Below are 19,998 nucleotides of genomic sequence, written 5' to 3'. Positions count from 1 at the left end.
TCCTTTTTTGAATTTTTGAAAAATTTCAATGTCTTATGACCATAAAACCAATAAAGCTACTTTGAAAAGTTAAAGCCAGAAGTAATTAAACAACTCATATTTGATCGTTAAAGTCAGCCTCTTAAAAGCATAATTTAAAAAAGGTAATAAAAAATTTATAACATATATATTAATAAATACATTAAATATATAACACTAATTGGTATTAATAAAATTACATCCAATCTCATAAATCAAATTTATTGTATAATATAAAAACAATTTGTTCAGTTATGTAATAATGGACACAAGAAACAACTTACGCAGATTCCTTATGTGAAGCATACTTACTTTGCAGATAACAACTATTTTTTAAATGATAATGGAGTCTACAACGATGCTCATTCTTGATTATTTGCAATAATGAAAATTGTTATCTAAAGCATTAAGATGGATTATTTTCTATAGATTCTTCCAGGATCTGGAAATACTGATTTCCAGGTACTCTCAACCAAGAGATGTGACCAAAATACAAAAAATGCAAAAGACACCTCCATTACAAAGTCATGAATCCTTTCTATAAACCTCAGGATTTATAGTGTCACAAATTATGAATCATTGTCTCCTTTAGAAAACAAACATTCAACACCTGAATGGAGAAAGAAGTCAACATATTTAAATATTTAATGCATATAACTTTAAAGTTGATAAAATGTCCCTTTCAACTAAAAATAAATGCCCTTATCCACTTAGCTGGACTGAAAGTGGGATACTGAAAACTTGAATTAATGGCCAACCCAGAGCAGCAGCAGCAGCAGCAATATTCCCCTCCTTCAGTAAAGTATGGCCTGTAAGTTAGCCCTAAGGAGAAAGAAGGCCATTAAGGTATGAGAAAAACCTAGGCTGGACAAAGAGTACACAGATGCCTAACACAAAAGCTCTGCTGCCACTCAACCTTTGTTTATATATAATCACAAATTTTCTTTTCTTTTTTTAGAGACAAAGTCTTGCTCTGTCGCCCAGGCTGGAGTGAGTAAGGTCGTACCTCACTTTAGCCTCTAACTCCTAGGCTCAAGCAATTCTCCTGACTCAGCCTCCTGAGTAGCTGGGACTACAGGCAAGTGCCACCAAGCTTGGGTAATTTTTTCTTTTTTCCTTTTTTGAAGAGACAGGGTCCCTCTATGTTGTCCAGGCTGGTCTCAAACTCCTGGTCTCAAGTGTTCCTCCTGTCTCAGCATCCCAAAGCACTGGGATTACAGGAGTGAGCCACTGAGCCTGACGTAATTACCAATTTATTTTCAACCCTCATTCCAGAAGGAAGACAAAAATAAAAAGCCAATATCCACTTAACTGCAAATTTCATGACGTCCTTATAAAGCCAGTGCATTATATTTTCTTTCCCTCACGAAGCAATTTTTAATAATCACAATATATATTTAAATGTTAATAACCTTATTTTTTTTTTTGACAAGGTATCTCTGTTGCCCAAGCTGAAGCATAGTGACATGATCATAGCTCACTGTAACCTTGAATTCATGGGCTCCTGCTTCAGCCTCCGGTGTAGCTAGGACGATAGAAATGCACAACTATACTTGGCTAAATTTTTGTTTTTAAAGTGTTTTGTAGAGATGGGGTCTCACTGTGTTGCCCAGGCTGGTCTTCAACTCCTGGCCTCAAGTGATCCTTCCACCTTGGCCTCCCAAAGTGCTGGGACTATAGGCATAAACTACCACACCGAACCTACTAACCCTACATTTTACATGATGAGTTCAGATTTTAAAAGGATTAGTTTGCTAATAAAGTATCATGAGCAAAGTGAAAAATCAAAAGATTACTTGAAGTATTTACATGATGATCCAAATTTAAAGCGACCTCAACAAGTAAAATTTACTGTTTACAAATAACTGTATCACGATTTACAAATAGGAACACATATATTATACATAATGGGTATAATGTGAATGCATTTTATCAATGGAAAGTACAAAACAGCTTGCTGATGAAAGAGGTAGGAAAAAGCTCACAGTGAACTTGCAAGCAGATCCTTCAGCCCCAGTCAACCCTTCAGATGTCTGCAGCCACTGCCGACATCCTGACTGCAACTTCATGAGACCCTTGGCCAGAACTACCAGCTAAGTCTTGACCTCGCAGAAAGAATAAAATTATTGTCTACTTTGTTTTGTGTGTGCGTGTGAGATGGAGTCTGGCTCTGTCACGCAGGCTGGAGTGCAGTGGCATGATCTCGGCTCACTGCAAGCTCTGCCTCCCCTGTTCACGCCATTCTCCTGCCTCAGCCTCCCGAGTAGCTGGGACTACAGGCGCCCGCCACCACGCCTGGCTAATTTTTTGTATTTTTAGTAGAGATGGGGTTTCACCGTGTTAGCCAGGATGGTCTCGATCTCCTGACCTCGTGATCTGCCCGCCTCGGCCTCCCAAAGTGCTGGGATTACAGGCGTGAGCCGGCCCCTATTGTCTACTGTTTTAAGCCTCTAAATTTTGGTGTAATTTATTACAGAATAGATATGTAGAAGAGTACTATTTATATTTTTAAGGAAGGTATAATTGCAGCTCCAGAACCCCACATTTCTGGCATCTATTCTACTACAACTTTTGGTGCAGATATTTAGCATCTGGCTTAGATTCTGAGTATTAGAAAAAGAGAAATTTACTAAGTGTTCTTCCTGTATTACTTATTGTCTCTGAAAAATACACCTAAGCGTACCCATTTTTCTTCTTAAACTTATTTCCTTTTCCACTTCCTATTCCTCCCCCTACAAATAAAACGGACTCCGGAACCTCCTAAATTCATAAGCTTTAAGTTTATTTTACATATTCATTTTTGTTGAGAATGTTCCTTAAGAGTAGTGATCTCTTTTAAACTTGTCATGCTTAAAATCCAATGTGCTCAAGGTATTTAATAAATATTCCATTTTACTAATACAAGGGGTAATCACATAATAAATCCTCAGCCTATGAACTAAATATACTGTTTGGGATGACTTCTCTGACATAACTGACATATTATAAATTCCTCCTTATGACTCGCAGAAGCCACTTTCTGCAATGGCCAAACTTTGTCACACCCCATCCCCCATATAGCAAATACCACTAACTTTGGGGCCTTCAGAGTATACATAGCAGTACTTTTCTCCTTCCTGAATTCCACAAACATATGATTAGCTGGTCACTTTAATTATACGATATCATGTATTGTTTGCTGATAATCTCTTAGACATTATTTCTGTCAAAACAAATAAGAGCTGATACATTCTCTAAGTAAATGTCATCTGTTTTAACTTTCCCTCCTCCCCACCAACCTGACACGTTATATGCAAAAACCTAAGGTCAAAACACAGTCCAAATTCCTGAAACCGCCTTTATTATGCTTTACCAGTAAGACCTCTTCACTTAACTGTAGTTGTTGTAAACTTAATATATTTAATTTCTTTAATGGAAAAATATCAAAAGCAGATGCCAAATCTGATGCAACTAACTGACAAAGAAAGGAAACACAAATCTTGCTTACTTTCACTGAAACTTTTTATAGCCATTAGATGTCTGCACTTAAAATGTTTAGTTCCTATGCCCACTACGAATAAAACGAAATTCTGTATTTCAACATGTTTCAAGCCTCAGAAGTTCCCAGACATCCTTTTCTGAGTCTGGTGTGATGCAATAATTTTTTAAATGTCATTTAAAAAAAATGGGCCGGGCTGCAGGGAAGGGACCATGTCACACTTTCAGCATTCAAGCCTCAAGGGCTCCGGGGCGCGAAAGGCTCTTACAACCGGTTAAGGACTGCAATGGGCTCCTCCTGCAAGACTCGCGGAACCCTACCCTGGGCCAGAAAAAGGCCAGGGGCGCGGAGCCAAGGCGGCGGGCTGGGGTTCTAGATATCTAAAAAAGAGTGAAGCCGGAAGGCGGCGCCAGGGCTCCTCGCAGACCCCAGGGCCGCGGGACAGTGCCAGCTCGTGGGTCACACGCACCCAGCAGACTCCTGGCTCCCGCGTGCCGGCTGTTCCAGCACGCCCTCCGACCCGCAACCGGACCCTCCAGACATCAGACTCGGTGGTCTCCACCTCCGATCTCCCACCTCAGGACGCAGTTCCGCGGCTTCCACCCCACCCCCTCCCCTCAGTCCCTCGCAGCGGCTCAGCCGTACCCACCCCAGGTTCTCTGAGTTCAAACAAGCAGCAGCTCGAACAGCGGCCCCGCCCCTCTCCTCCTCCCCTCGGTCGGAACCATAGAGACGTCGGCTGCAGGCCAGAGTGGCTTCAGACCGCAGCGTCAGCCGAGAGGACGCCGGGATACTGGCCCGCTCCAAGTCGAAAGGAGGTGACGTACGAGTACTGTTTGGTGCAGCGGGTAGATACCTCGTTTCTCCTCGCCCACCGTAGGCCCTGACCCCTAAAAAGGAAACTTTTGGGACGTCAGGGTGAGAGGAGGAAAGTGCCTTCTTAGTTTACTTTTGTCAAACTTGAGGATTCGTTTTTCAGTTTAGTCGGAGCCGTGCGGCAAACGTAGCTGCCAACATCCCTACGACGCACCCAAGTGGTGGCCAGAAAGCTGGTGACTGAGAAGTGGCCTCCCCGAATGCAAGGCATACAGGCCTTACTGTCAGAAGCTTGAGCTAGGAGCCTCGGCCGTCGTGTCTCGAAGGTGCAGCGATACTGCCAACTTCCTTCCGCGAACCCCTCAGGGTGGGCAACGGAGCTTTTCACCAGACTGGGACCTCGCGACCTGGCTGACCGGCAGCTCCTCAGTAGCGCCTCACCGCCCCCTTGGGGATTTCTTGATAATTCGTTGCCACGATGCGGGCGGATGTTGTGGAGCTACTGTTTGTAGACCGCAGTAGCGTGACTAGAACACTTAATCATGACTACTAAATCCTTAGAAGTCGAAAAAGCAAGTCCATACAGAGTAGTTTGACGCTAATTAAATCGCGCTTACAAGATACAGTTTGTTTACTGGGACTTTGGCTAGGTCCCATCCCGTCTCTGCCTCAGAGTAGTGGTTGCTCTCTTAGCAGCAAGGAAATACCAGCTTGACGTTTGACTCTAGGAAGCACGGGTCCAAAAGAAGAGGCCCAAGGAGGGACATTCTTCTTTCCCTTTCCTACTAACAGTTTCTCAAACCAAGTGTCAGATGGAAAGCAAGGGGTGGTATCATCGTAATTATATAGTTGACCACAGAAAATAAACTTCAATCTCAAAGCAAACTCCTAGGCCACCCCCAGAATCTCAGAGTTTCTCAATCATAGAACTCATTTCTTGTCACACTCTTGGTTCTTAGCCAATGTAAAAGACCCAACTGACAGGGAAAATTAAACACATTTTAACCCCCACATAACTTAAATGAGAATTTAAAGTACTTCTCAGCAAATGTATTTACAATTTTGAGTGCTTTTAGCCATGTTAAGGACAAATTTTCTCTTTCTGAATGCAGTAATTTGGCATTACCCTTTTGGCAGTGTGGTACAAGTCTTATAATCTAGGCCTTACGGAGCTATTGAGGAACAACGTAGATGGCTTCATGCAAACCCAGACAATGTAATAATAGTTCTTTTCTCTGTAGTCAGTCTACTGCCTATAGATGCTTATTCATTTCTTTCTTTCTTTTTTTTTTTTTTTGAGATAGGGTCTCCCTCTGTCACCCAGGCTGGAGTGCAGTGGTGCAATCATAGCTCACTGCAGCCCTGACCTCCTGGGCTCAAGGGATTCTCCAGCCTCAGCCTTTGGAGTAGGTGGGACCACAGGCACATGCCATCGTGAAGGTAATTAAGTTTTTTGTAGAGATGGGCATCTCGCTTATGTTGCCCAGGCTGGTGTTGAAGTCCTGGGCTCAAGTGATACCCCCTCCCTGGCTTCTCAAAGTGTTGGGATTACAGGCGTGAGCCACTGTGCCCAGCTTACTGATTCATTTATACAGTGTTCTCAGTGTGCCACAGAATGACTATGGAACTCAAGTTCTAGTGGAGGGTGTGAGCCATAAGGAAACAAGGTAGACAGATTGTAATAAGTAAAGGAAGTAAGTGGGGTGATATAATAGACTTGGGAGACGCTAACTTTAGTCAGGTAGTATGGGAGGCCCTTATGAGGAAATGGTACTTCAGAATTGAAATGTGAAGGAATCCAGTGTCAGAGGAATTAAAAAAAAGGCATTGTGCCCCTTTAACTTAGTGAGATTATCATTCCTGATCTACACTCTTCTCCCCATTTTTCTCGTTTTCTCTGTTACTGCTTCCCTTTCATTTGAAAAGCCAGGTCTTTTATACAAATCAGAAAATTAGAACATTTCTGGTTGTGTTTGGTGTAATCTTGACGTCTTTACAGATACGTGGTTTTGTTCTCTCCTAATAGACAAGCTTATAATAGCACTTTTGGTGAGCTCATTTCTGTTAAACACTTTACAGCATAAATCTTTTCCTGTGTTCAAAAGAAAGTATCTGGTTCATGAGACAGTTTAGATACAGTCTTTGCCAAAGTGCCTGATTTTTAGTTTACAATGTTGCTTGTCTCCGTTTTTTTCAGATCTGGTTCTGGTCTCATAGCTCTATTGAAAAATACTTGGAGTAAAGGGACCAAATAGCAAGTGAAAAAATGCACAATTCTGCATATTAAAAAAAAAGAGGCCGGGTGCAGTGGCTCAAACCTGTAATCATGTCATTTTGGGAAATGGAGGTAGGAGGATAGTTTGAAGCCATGAGTTCAAGACCAGCCTGGGCAAGATAGGGAGATTCCCGTCTCTACAAAGAATATTTTTAAAAATTAGCCAGGTGTGGTGGTGCATGTCTGTGGTTCCAGCTACTCGGGAGGCTGAGGTGGGAAGATCCCATGAGCCCACAAGTTCAAGGCTGCAGTGAGCTATGATTGCACGACTGCATTGCAGCCTGGGTGACAGAGCAAGACCATATGTCAACAATAAAAACAAACAAAATGAACAAACCGGAAGATTAACAGTGAATGCTCCACAAGATAAAAACAGCAACAACTTTATAACATTACAAATTTTTTTCTCATAAATCTGAAACAAGAATTAAATGTGAAACAGTTCAAAACTTCAAGATAGTTATTTATTAATAAAATACAAATACATATTTTAAAAATGTACAAATTAAATAAAAATACCTTCAAAGTTAAATGTCAGTTCTTTCACAATCATTGTGTAGGGGTAATACGTACAATATCTTGGCTTACTAGTAATTTTATACCAGTCACTTGAAACAACATCCTTAAAACTTTTAATAATATGTTGTAATAATTCCATTTTTCACTTTTTAGAGTTTGATAGAAGACAGTCAATATCGTGAAGGATTTCAGAGGTTTTTTTCAATGCTATTGATACTCTGTTTTCATTAACTTCTCCTAGCAAGGTTTCTGAAGATCCCGGTTTATAATGATCAGAAGACTGTTCATTTTTCTTGTTAGAAATCTGGTTTAGGATACCACTATTCTCTAGTAGCACTAAGTTGCTTAGTTAAGGAGGTTTTCCCCACGTTTCATTATATAAATATCTTTATATTCAGAAAGCATAGCCTTCATATTGAATATTTCTCAGCTGGAAGACCTCTTGGATTCATAATAGAGTTAGAACTGCAAGGCTTATCAAGTCTGCTCCTTGTAAATGAAGAAACTAGTTAGAGTCTAAAGGAGGGGGAAAGAGAACAGAGAGTGTATGTGTGTGTTTGGGTGGAGGTTTGGTGGTAAGGAGGAAATAATGAAAATCTCAGTAACATTTCTTTAAATGAAGAAATGATATGGGAATTAAAGAGTAGGATGATAGGATTATAAGGAATCTGTGTAGTGTCTATTTTTAATTTTAAAAGATTTAGAGTGAAAAACCTGTTCACTAAAGAACTTATTTGAATAAGATTAGAGCAAAATCACAAGAGAAAACAAATTTAGATGAATTGGGTGAGAATGTACAGAACGAAATATTTCATTAAAAAAAAAGAGGTCTTATACAGCTATAATTTTATAATTATGTAAGTGAAAAAGTTTCCAAAGGAGACCTTAACCCTAATTAACTGTTCTTTATCCAATTTAAACTCAAGAAAAGTATAAATGTTAACATGCTATACCTTCTATGGACAAGATCCATCTTAAATTACAATCTTAAGTATTTGCTTACTCAATAAAGGTTAGCAATATATTAAGTATAGATTAATATTCACAAAGTACTGAAGTCATGAATTAAGCCTAGAACGAAAGAGAGTAATTATGTAGGACAGTGCATTCTGTTTAAAGGATACAGTTAAACTTCTGTATCTTTTCAAGTTCAGAAGCAACAGACCTGTCCAAGGAAAAAAAAAATTCATTCAGTTGTCTGATTCCTTTGTATTCATGATATTTCAAATAAGCATACCTGACTTTTTTTTTTTTCATAAAGGTTAGAATTTTAAACGGAAGAACACAGAAGAATTCTCTTTATGTTACCTTTATTTAGCAACAAATCAACTTGACTCAACTGATACTGAGTGCCTTTAAAGCTAAGTGAATAAAAGTCTACCCCTTGTAAATCCACTTCAAGGAATTTATAATCAAATATTGACGTTTGAAGATAATGGGCCTTCCTGCTACTTCTTAGTACTAACCTACCATATACTCTACTTTCCTCCCTAAAGTTTACTCAAACTTTAAAAACCTATTAAAATCCCATTCCTTCTGTGAAAGAAGTGCTTTCTCCTTCCTTGAATTCCTATAGCATATTAATTAATCACATACTTATTTGTAATCTCTTCTCTTGAACTATTTAACTTCCTGCTTTTCCTACCTAGATTGTTTCTCTCAGAAGAAAGGATTTTTTATTTTTCTGTACTTGTGCATATATTAATACCTCGTTTATATGGAACTCTTTGGGAATGGATCGTATGGGAGATCCAAGTTTTTAAATAGTTGAATTATGTGTCAAAACAACCATTTTTAATTAAATTCCTTCTGGAGTAGACTACCTACTTATTTCATTGTTTTTTTTAAGCACCGAGGGTTAACATGATGAACATTAGTTCTTACCATGTTCTATGGAATGATAGTTGGGCAACTGGTATGGAGTAGAAGGCAAATATATACATCTCCAGCGGAACTCCTCAGTGTGTGTTCCTTATCCTTTTTCTTTTTTTTTTTTTTTTTTTTTTTGAGATGGAGTCTCGCTCTGTCACCCAGGCTGGAGTGCAGTGGTGAGATCTCAGCTCACTGCAAGCTCTGCCTCCCGGGTTCACGCCATTCTCCTGCCTCAGCCTCCTGAGTAGCTGGGACTACAGGCGCCTGCCACCATGCCCGGCTAATTTTTTTGTATTTTTAGTAGAGACGGGGTTTCACTGTGTTAGCCAGGATGGTCTCGATCTCCTAACCTCATGATCTGCCCGCCTCGGCCTCCCAAAGTGCTGGGATTACAGGCGTGAGCCACCGTGCCTGGCCTCTTTATCCTTTTTCTCATCGGGTTAGAATGAAATATGAGCAATGGCATACAACTACAAACTGTAACTTGACTAGCTTTCTGCAAAATTAATGAAGACATTAGTCTAAAATATTCAAGTCACTAGAAAAATCTTCACAGTTCATAGTAGGGTGTGTGACTTGTCTGCTTTATTGGTTTTACTACAACAGATCACATGCAGCTCCTTGTCAGCTTGTACTCTTTTCCCTTGTACTCCAGCCTATGGATGGAGAATGAAAAGAAGTATTTCATAATTTTAAACATCTGTGGAAAAGAACTTGGATACAACTTACTCCAACAGTCAGCTGATTGTTCATTGCAATAGCAAAATATCTTTTTTTTTTAAACCCAAGACACATTTTTCTGGGTGTAAGAAACAATACAACCTTTAATGTTGTTGCTCACATAATGAACTTTTTATGAAACATGTACTATTTGTTGACTAAAAAGTTGAATTAATAAGCTAATAATGGAGGGTGTGGTGGAAAAAAAATACTAGAATACAACTTAGGTAGCTTTTTATTGTACAATCTTGTTTCTTCCTTCAAGCTACCCTCTTTGATAAGAAAAACCAAAGTGGAGATACCTAAGGCTTTATAAGGGGAATGGAGCTGCTACTCAATTTCTTTATCTTACCTCTGCTGTTCCTAGTTGCTTTCACCTTTAGCTGCTATCACCAATCTCTACTTGCAGTTTTTAGTGTGTACTGACAGCCTTTTCTCAGCTTTCATATAAAAAGGCTGATGATATTTTACAAACTGCGAGCTAAGCAATGGCGAAGGGACCAGTTTTATAGACAAGTACAATTTTCCTTCCATCGCAACTGTTTTTTTTGCTAGTTACTTTAGCACCTTTTCTGCTTCCAAACAGGCTACAGCTAAAGGATGAGGGATCTGCAAAGCTGGATCCTTAGATACCTGAGATACTCAAATAACACTTACTGATATGATTTGATTTGTTCTAAGAAATGACTTAGGAAAAGGTAACAAAAATAGGCTTAATGTTTACGTTTTGTTTCACTACACTATGTTAGGTCACCTCACAAAACTTACTTAAAAAGCTTCCTAAATTGTTCCTGATATCCCTGTCTTCCAATATATTCAGGTTAGACTCTCAGTGACACTAATCTTCTAATGACCTTTCTTCCTATATTTTCTATCTTATATTTTCACAAAAAGTTCCTATGAAGCCCAGTTCTAGTACCCTGCACACTGAAAAGCACACAGGAGGGACTAAAATACTTGCTTTATTTGATCGGCCAGTTAATTTGGGGGAAGTAACTAATATGACAGAAATTATTTAAAAATCAATTTTTTCTGAAAGCTTATGTTATTAAACCTTTTATTTCCTTTAACATTACTAAAAATTTAAGAATCCCCTTTAAATTTTTCCATGAAGTTTTCAGGATGAATTTGTCACATAAAAAGAGCCACTCATTTTCATGTTAAGTTTTCAAAGGTTTTCTTACCTTTAGGTAAAATAGAATATGATGAAATGTAATAAATTAGAAGTCTGATTAGAAATAAATTATTTTCAAGCTTAGGCTATCAAAAATACTTTAGGAGTTAAACATATTCAAAACTAAGAAAAATTTTTTGGGGAAAAAACTCTCAGTTTACCATTTGACAATTTTAATTTTTTAAAAGTATTAGGTCTTCTAAACAGATTCAGCTTAAAAGAAAAATACCAATTTTCTTGGAGAACAGACGATGACAAAAGAGTGGGTATCTCTCTGGGACTAGTCTGAAAAAAGTCTCAGTTTACCATTTGACACTAATTTTTTTAAAGTATTGGCTCTTCTAAACAGATTCAGTTTAAAATAAAAATACCAATTTTCTTGGAGAACAGAAGATGACGAATGAGTGGGCATCTCCCTGGGACTAGTCTGGAACAGTCTCCTGCACCATGATGTTACTGTTGTCACATATCTAAAGTGAATACATTAAAAGGAATACTTGAAAAATGAACTTGAATACATTATAAAGTTATAAACAAATGTAAAATCATTAAGACAATTTGGGAAAAAAGGATAAAGAAAAAATGTTAAAGTGAAGCATTTACTGGGCAATTCACAAAATACTTTTCACTGGTCATAGAAAAGCCAAGTTTTTTCCATTATTCATCAAGAAGAAAATGATTTACTTATATTTTTGATTAATAAAAATGACATTTAAGAATCAAAATAAAGGTGATATTTGGATTTCATTTAAAGTTCAATTTTAAATGTTCTAATTCTTTTAGTTTTTCAAAGTAAAATGTGTTTAAGTTTTATCAAAAAATGTTGACACATGATATGACTAAGTGAGCATTTGCTTACTAAAATTTAAACCAAAAAATGGCCGCTAATACGTACACACATATGCTTGTACGCATATGTATAATTATATATAACTTACTAGGTATCTAAAACAGGTATCAAGTTTAATAAAATGAATGATCTGAAATGATTGGCTGAATCAACAGAAATGTTTGCTAAAGAAACTATCTTTTTTGAGGCAAATCATTAATAGCAATGAATAAGCACTTAGACTGAAACACAATAACACCCAACAGAAAAATACATTCAAGAGGTAATAAAAAACAATTCTTTTGTGAATATTCTCAAGTAGAATCACTAAAATGTCAAGACTATCACAAGTAGAATTACACTGTAACTAACAGATAAACCAAAAGAAAAAAAAATTCATAAAAAGCTGAAGAATCTTCCCCATTTTAAGAGTAATCATTGGGCAATTTTATCCACTTTATAGAAATATACACAATTTTAGTTATTTGTGGTTGCAAACCTTATTTCAAATTGGTTAGAGGATTAGTTAATTGTTAACACAGCTGACTATATCTAACCTCCACAGCAAATCAGTATGTCTACAACATATTTCATTTGGAAAAGTTACTTGAATACAAATGAAATGATTAAAGCTGACTTGAAAGCTGGGCATGGTGGCTCACGCCTGTAATCCCAGCACTTTGGGAGGCCAAGGCGGGCAGATCACCTGAGGTCGGGAGTTCAAGACAAGCCTGACCAACATGGAGAAACCCCATTTCTACTAAAAATACAAAAATTAGCCAGGCATGGTGGCACATAGCTGTGATCCCAGCTACTCAGGAGGCAGAGGCAGAAGAATCGCTTGAACCCAGGAGACGGAGGTTGCGGTGAGCCAAGATTGTGCCATTGTACTCTAGCTCGGGCCACAAGAGCAAAACTCTGTCTCAAAAAAAAAAAGCTGACTTGATCTATTTAGTTACACTAAACACAAGTACAACTCTCAACTCCGAAATGACTGAAATGCCTTCATTATTATCCACATGGAAAAACTAAAAATGTATATAACATTTAAATAATGTTTATTGCTTCTTCTCTGTTAGTTAAAAGTAAAACATAAAAATAATTTTAAAAATTGCTTTTCAGTACCTTTCATATGGTTCAGGGTGTTCAATTTGAATTAACTGATCTTGTCCATCAGGAAACGTTAACTTACACCAACCCAAGTTAAGACCTTGATTTACCTTAAGAAATGGAAAGATATGTTTTATCATTTTAGAACTGAAAACAAAAACACAAAAAACCTATTCTAACTTCATTAACTTAAAGAAATAAGTAGAGGAATCATTAAAGATGCAACAATTTAAATGTTGTTTATATAAGATATGGGTGTTATTTAACCACCACTCATATAGGTAATTATCAAAACAAATGAAAATACTAATCCCTTTCTCTATAATCAGTTATCTTTAGAAAACTGACTATTTGTCAAGTCATTCTGATATTTGCTAGGAAATCCAAAGAGATCAGTAAAGCTTTTTGACAGATTTTATACTTCAAAAAATGAACTGAAATAGTGTGGTACTTTATTTTCTTTGTTCTCTTTTCCACAGATAACCAGTAAAAAATAGATTTCAGTCTGAAGTATACCTACCTGTCTCTTCTCAATAGGAGAGCTGAAATTCCAATTTAGGGTTAGAGTAATGCCATCTAAAAAGATAGCATGTACTTTGTCATCAGAGTAGGCAAGAAATCTTCCCACGCTGGGTATGAGTGACTCTTTCAAAACCAAAGGCAGTATATTGCTATCATTTATCCCAGGTACCTAAAACCAAGTAAATAAAAATAGCAGGAAATGGAGTTATCTAACAACAAGATTTAAATGAATATTAATGACTCTGAGGCAATTTCGGGTACTTATTCAGAAGTCGAATATTGTAAAATCCTTATATTTTAACTTTTCCAAAAGTGAATACCAAAAACAGTATTTTTTTCAAGCAGATTCAGTTCTAATATCTTTGTAAAGTCACTGTTCTGCTCTGAACTTTACATCCAATATAGACAAAAATTAGGAGCTTATAGATTTGTAATTAAATATATATACAGAAATCAAAGTCTGAGAATCACTTCCTCCAAATCAGCATTAATGAATTTATTTTTACAGTTATGAAAATATAGAACACTATAATATCATGATTTATAATGATTTTTACATACTTCAAATCCAGTCAGTTCCCCTATCCTTTCCTCTTCATGAAAAACAAAAACACCATATACAATAAAACTGTAACATTAAAGCCTGAACTTTCAGTGTTTGTCTACTAGGTAGGTATTTTTCTGAATAAACCAACATTAATGTTACAAAGAATTTCTCACATAACTTAGAGGAAAGCTGTTTGAACTCAGAAGTATGGATACAAACAATAAAACAATTTAAAAATATCTTGCTTTTAAAATAATTTTAACATACCATTTTCCAGCAGCATATACGATAGTTATGGCTTAAAGAAAGTCTCATCTTCACACAATGTTGAAGAATTCTGTGAACACGAAAACTACTACTTAAACATTTGCAAATGACATTTTCCAATTCTAGCAACCCATTTTCACTGCCATACAACATTTTAGATGATCCGTAAATCATTTCCACTGAAATGTGTTGGGAACTCTTTTTTCTCAAGAAATCCTTAAGACCCTAGAAGGGAACTACTGTTGCTTCCCTTTGTAATAATCTTACCTACTTAAGGCTATTCCTCTAATTTTTAGCAATGAAATGATTCCATGGACAGAATTTTCAGGAACTCCTTTTTAAGAGGTGATAGATTCACACCACCTGGAAAGTTTCACATAGCCTAAAAATGGTAGGGATGTGAATCAACTATCCCTAGGAAATCAAATTATAGAATATGCTTCTTCAAATCTATTTTGGAAATTGCTCGTACATAAATTTATAAAAAGAAACAATACAACAGTCCACTTGCATTCTTCTGGGTGTCACAGATTGAGAGAATTTTAAAAGCATGAACCAAAGAACCAATCTATGCTTTATCATACTCTCAGAAATCTATTACTCTGAAGATAATAAAGAAGTATAAACATATTAAATATATCATCAAATCTCCAACTTGATTTCAAGGAACAATAATGATGCCACACTTATGCAGAGAAAGAGCACTTACTTCCTCTCAGCACTTGCTCACTATATATGGATAGTTCTCCGTATTTAAATTACAAAGCCGGAAGTACTCTTAATAAATGACATAAAAATTACCTTATTTTATAAGTTATGACACCAAAAAAGTTGACAAATTTTACCGAAGGCATATATTTCCATTGTGCCTGCCAATTCTTAATCTCATCCTTAATCACAAGAAAATGTGCCAAGATATTTAGACACATAACATTTGATTCAATTGAATGGGAAGAACTTACCTTGTTGCCTGTTTAATTAGAGAACCAACAGAGAATGGACTTCCTGGTCTATCTGGAGGAAGGTTATTTACTGAGTAAGTTTTCTCTTCTCTCTGAAAATTAGTTAAAATGAAAAATTTCATTAATAATAAATTTTTGCCTTTATTACTTAGCTGTTTTTCCTTGAAATATGTTTTTAAAATAGTGACGAGTAGTTATTTTAACAAACGGAAGCCCATAAAACCATGGTATTTTATGATGCTTTTTCATTTTCCCATTTTTTTAAAATACAGAATTACTCCTATTCATTTGAAAGTTATTATTTTATTTTATTTATTTATTTTTGAGACAGGGTCTTACTCTGTTGCCCAGGCTGGAGTACCATGGTGCGATTACAGCTCACTGTAGCCTCTGTGGCTCAAGAGGCCTTCCCACCTCAGCCTCCCGAGTAGCTGGGACCACAGGCACATGCCACCATGCTGGACTAATTTTTTAAGTTTTTTGTAGATGCGAGGTCTTTCTATATTATCCAGATGAGTCTCAAACTCTTGAGCTCAAGGGATCCCAAAGTGCTGAGATTACAGGCATGAGCCACTATGCCTAGCCCAAAAATTAAATTCTAACAACTTATAACTTATTATGCAATTTAAATATTAGCTATATTTACATTAATATGGTAACCAAACTAATTTTCCTACACATTAGCAGGAAATTTATCATGAGCCACTCCTTTCCCTTAAGACAGAAAGAAATGGCTATATAGATTAAAAAAAAAACTATTTTAATTGAATGAATATACCATCTTGCTACATTAATGGAAGAACTATTGCTATAGTTTATGGAAGAAAAAATTATTTACAGGCTGAGGTTACTGAAATTAGAAAAAAATTGTTATTTTAAAATTCTTTCTGAATTTCTTCTTCCTCAGACTTGCTAGTGTTTTCCAGGACTCCGTCTCCAGCCTTCTCTTCCAACTTGTTGATTTCTTTTTAGATAATCCTAAAAGGGTCCAAAGCTGTGTTCACATAAAATATCATAATAGCAACAACTAACATTTGTGGAGCAGATGCTATGTGCTAGGCACTATCCTACTCACTTTACATGGATTATCTCCTTTGTTTCTTAAAATAATTCTGAGATAACTATTAATGCTTGTTTTTCAGATGAGAAAACTGAGACTGAGGGCTAAGAAACAGTAGAGATCTGATTTAAACCACCAAAAGAGTGCAGCTCATACTCTTTACCATTAGGGGAAGAAGATGGGCTTCAAAGTCAGACAAATGTGGATTCAAATCACAGGTTTGCCTCTTACCAACTATAATGATGGGCAGGCTATACAACCTTTTATAAGCCTCAGTGCCTGCAGCCTGTGAAATGGGGATACTGCCTACCATCCAGATTTATCTGAGGATTAATGATATAATATACATATAAAGTTCCTGGGACAGAATTTAGCATATAATATGTTCCAAACAAAAGTCTCTGTCCTTTTATCTGACTATCTAAATCTCTATTGGGCTTCTCTTTTGGCTATCAAAACAGACATCTCAACATCACTATGTTAAAACTGCAATTAGTGTTATTTCAAAATTTGTACTTTCACTTTCTCTACGCTGTATTTACCTTTGGTATGTCATTTATCATGTTGTTCCCTCTACCTAGAACTCAGTTCCCTCCTCCCTCACCTCCGTTTGCCTGGCTAACACCTGTTTTTCCTTCCGTCTCAGGGAAGCCATTGCAGAGGTCCCATAGACTAGAAGAAATCCCCTAATTATGTCCACAAGCACAGTTCCCTCTAATCCTGCCTCTTGGTCTTAATTACAACTTCAGTTTAATAGTTTTTTACTTAATGTCTGTTTTCCCTGTTAGAATACAGCTCCATGAAGGAAGGGGCTGTGTCTGTTTTGCTCATGTCTGTATCATCGTCATTTATTAGCAGAGTGCTTAGCACATGGGAGGCACTCAGAATACCACATTTTAATTATTTATGTCTTTCTCTACTGGATATTGAGTTCCCTCTGGGTTCTTATTTCCATGACCCTATTTCATCAACTCTAAAATGTTTATTTTTCACAATTTAACCTCTCTGAAATCTGGATCCATCTTACAATTAAGAGTGTCTTATAATCTATTAGGCAGGTGGGGTTGAGACATAGTTGAATTTTAATAATCTCAAATCCTTCTTTACCTGACATCTCATGGTAGGCTCAAAAGAAAAAAAAGCCATCATCAAAAAAATTTAGATTTGATAAAAATTTTGGTTTCACACCAAAAATTGCACCACCATTCACTGGTTTATTAATAATTTGGCATCGCTTTCAACTCCTTCCTCATCCTCAGTGTCCAGTCAGCAATCAGTTCTGTCTCCTTAATATTTCTTTCCATTTTCCCTACCACTGCCTGGCTTTCACTTGAACTATTATACATGTCTTCTGACTGGTTCTACAGCTTCAAGTTTTACCTCTTTCCCACCCAGTTCATCTTCCTCTGAAATAATCTAACAAAAATCTGATGTCACTTCCCTACTTGAAATCCTTCAGTGGTTCCCCAAATGCAGTGAGGTTTCTTATGCTCCAGTTATGAGCTGGCTATCTTAGTAATCTGGCTTCTTCTGTGGACATTTCCCCTAGCATCCCATCTATGTTTTGGCCTACCAAACTACAACATTTTCACTTCCTTCAACACTCCACACTTGCCCCAGGCTCTTTTGTCCAGTTCGGTGCCATTTATAAACTGTTCTAAGAACCAGCAATAATAATGTGTTGAATAAGACAGGGCTTAACTCTAGTGTGGCTGACAATGAACATACATCATTAAGAAAATGTCACCCAATATTCAGTGCTTTGAAGAAAAAAGATGAGGATGTCATGATAGGGAGTGTCTTGGGTAGCTTCTTTAATTTGAATAGTCAGGAAAAGCCTCTGTGAGGAGATGACATTTAGATAGAAATCTGAGTGACAAGAAGCCAGCCATGCAAAGAGTTGAGAAAGTAAATTGTTCCCTTAGCTATATGCTCCTCCTACCTCCATCTGTCTTTTGTACAACTCCTCCTTTGGAATTATAGATCCTAGCTTAGCCAAGTCTTCCTTCAGGAGTTGTTTCTGGAGCCTCAAACACTGGGTCAGGTGCCCTTTCTTATGTGGTCCCAAAGCACCAAGTTCTTGTCTCTATGGAAGTACTTACACTGTGAGTACTTGTCAGTCTTTCCTATTTCAATTTTTAATTACACAATAAATAATAAATTACGTTTTTGTTAAAAAAAAAGTTCAAAAAGTATGAAAATTGAGTCCTCTCTGACTTCTCCTCCCTCACAAAATCCCACAATCCTTCCCAAAGGTAGCTACTTCAGTGTGTATTTGCCCAGGATCCTTTCTTGTGCTTGTGCATGTGTATTACAGAAAGTACTATACAGGTATGGGGTTTATTTTTTGTTCTTTACACAAAAGATATCATTGTACGTGTTCTAACGCAAGTTTCTTTATTCACTCAACAATATCTTTGAGATCTTCCAGAATCTATTACTCTATGCATCAACATCTACCTCATTCTTTTCAACTACTGCACACCATTCCCATAATTTGATAATAATAACACTTCACCATTTCCCTATTAATGAACATTTATTTAGGTTGCTTCTGATTTTTTGTTGCTACAAATAATGCCACAATACACACCCTTTGCCATGCTTCTTTGAACACATGTGCAAATATTTTTCTAGGCTAGATACTGAGAAGCAGAATTTCTCATCAGTTTCATTTGATGTTATCAAATTGTCCTTTAAGAAAGCTGAACCAATTAACACTCCAACCAACACTATGAAAGCACCCCTTTTCCCACACCCTTCCCAGCAGAAGATGCCATCAGTCTTTTTAGTTATTGACAATTTGGTAAGGGAAAAATGTATGTCATTGATTTTTTGCATTTCCCTGATGCAAGTAGTAAAGTTGAATATGTTTTCAAATATTATGACTTTTTAATTTACATTATCTTTTCTATGGCTAAATCCATTTTTACCCTTTGCCCATTTTTCTATTAGGATATTTTGGGTTTTTTTGGTCTATTACTGATTTACAGTGTGGAATATCTTCCAGGCCTTTGCTTATCTTTTTAACAGAAATTCTAAATTTTTTTTTAATTAAAAAAATTTTTTTGAGACAGAGTCTTGCTCTGTCTCCTAGGCTGGAGTGCGGTGGTGTGATCTTGGCTCACTGCAACCTCCGCTTCCCAGGTTCAAGCGATTCTCATGCCTCACTTTCACAAGTAGCTGGGATTACACACACGCACCACCATGCCCAGCTAATTTTTGTATTCTTAGTAGAGACGAAGTTTTGCCATGTTGGCTGGGCTTGTCTCGAACTTCTGGCCTCATGTGATCCACCAACCTTGTTCTCTCAAAATGCTGTGATTACAGGCATAAGCCATAGTGTCCGGCCTAAATATTTATAATTTAACATAAGTTTGAAGATTTCAAGCTTGTCAAACTTTTCTTTTACGCCTTCTGGTTTTCTGCATTCTACTTAAGAAGAATCTCCTTTACCCAGAGATTTTAAACATTGTTCTTCTATATTTTCTTCTAACACTTACAAAGTTTGGTTTCTTACATTTAGCTCTTTAATTCATCTGAAATTTATTTTGGAGTCTGGGTTAAAGTAAGGAGCAAACAACTTTATCCCCAAAAGAGGGTCAATTGTTTCTAAATCTTGGCACTAAAGCAGACAGAGAAGGGTGAATGTGTTGCACACAGAGGTTGGAGAGTGAAGCCCAAGGCAGTCCACCACAAACGCATTTTAACCCAAAAGTTCACGCTTCTACTCGATATATTTGCTTCAGTATAAAAATTATCACCCCCTCCCGCAACAGCTTTGAGTAGAATTGAAGCTCCAGGAAGATACACTCCTCTTATCTTGCAA

General features: G+C 36.9%; 2 protein-coding genes across 12 annotated transcripts in view; both read right to left on the bottom strand.

Moving 5' to 3' along the window:
* Positions 1–5,659, bottom strand: part of TMEM267 (transmembrane protein 267) — a 51,744-nt gene extending 46,085 nt beyond the window's left edge. For 3 of the 4 annotated variants that reach the window (XM_009208369.4, XM_009208364.3, XM_009208368.3), the window contains exon 1: positions 4,146–5,659. The gene's annotated coding sequence lies outside the window, so the exon portion shown is untranslated. The remainder of the gene's footprint in view (positions 1–4,145) is intronic. The other variant, XM_009208365.3, reaches the window with a different exon arrangement.
* Positions 5,660–7,028: 1,369 nt separating this feature from the next.
* C5H5orf34 (chromosome 5 C5orf34 homolog) overlaps positions 7,029–19,998 on the bottom strand; it is a 25,349-nt gene continuing 12,379 nt past the window's right edge. For 6 of the 8 annotated variants that reach the window (XM_021939354.2, XM_017959521.3, XM_017959527.3 and 3 more), the window contains 7 exons: positions 15,110–15,201; positions 14,148–14,217; positions 13,332–13,502; positions 12,827–12,921; positions 11,244–11,342; positions 8,231–8,271; positions 7,029–7,442 (listed from right to left, as the gene is read on the bottom strand). In XM_021939354.2, coding sequence (XP_021795046.1) covers positions 7,249–7,442; positions 8,231–8,271; positions 11,244–11,342; positions 12,827–12,921; positions 13,332–13,502; positions 14,148–14,217; positions 15,110–15,201 — 762 coding nt within the window. In that variant the 3' untranslated portion in view covers positions 7,029–7,248. Of the gene's footprint in view, positions 7,443–8,230; positions 8,272–9,541; positions 9,635–11,243; positions 11,343–12,826; positions 12,922–13,331; positions 13,503–14,147; positions 14,218–15,109; positions 15,202–19,998 lie in introns of those variants that run through there. The other 2 variants (XM_017959524.3, XM_017959525.3) reach the window with 2 other exon arrangements.

The sequence above is a fragment of the Papio anubis genome, chromosome 5 (assembly GCF_008728515.1).
Source record: "Papio anubis isolate 15944 chromosome 5, Panubis1.0, whole genome shotgun sequence".
NCBI lineage: Eukaryota > Metazoa > Chordata > Mammalia > Primates > Cercopithecidae > Papio > Papio anubis.
Note: the sequence above shows the minus strand (reverse complement) of the source record. Positions and strands in the feature narration are given on the sequence as shown.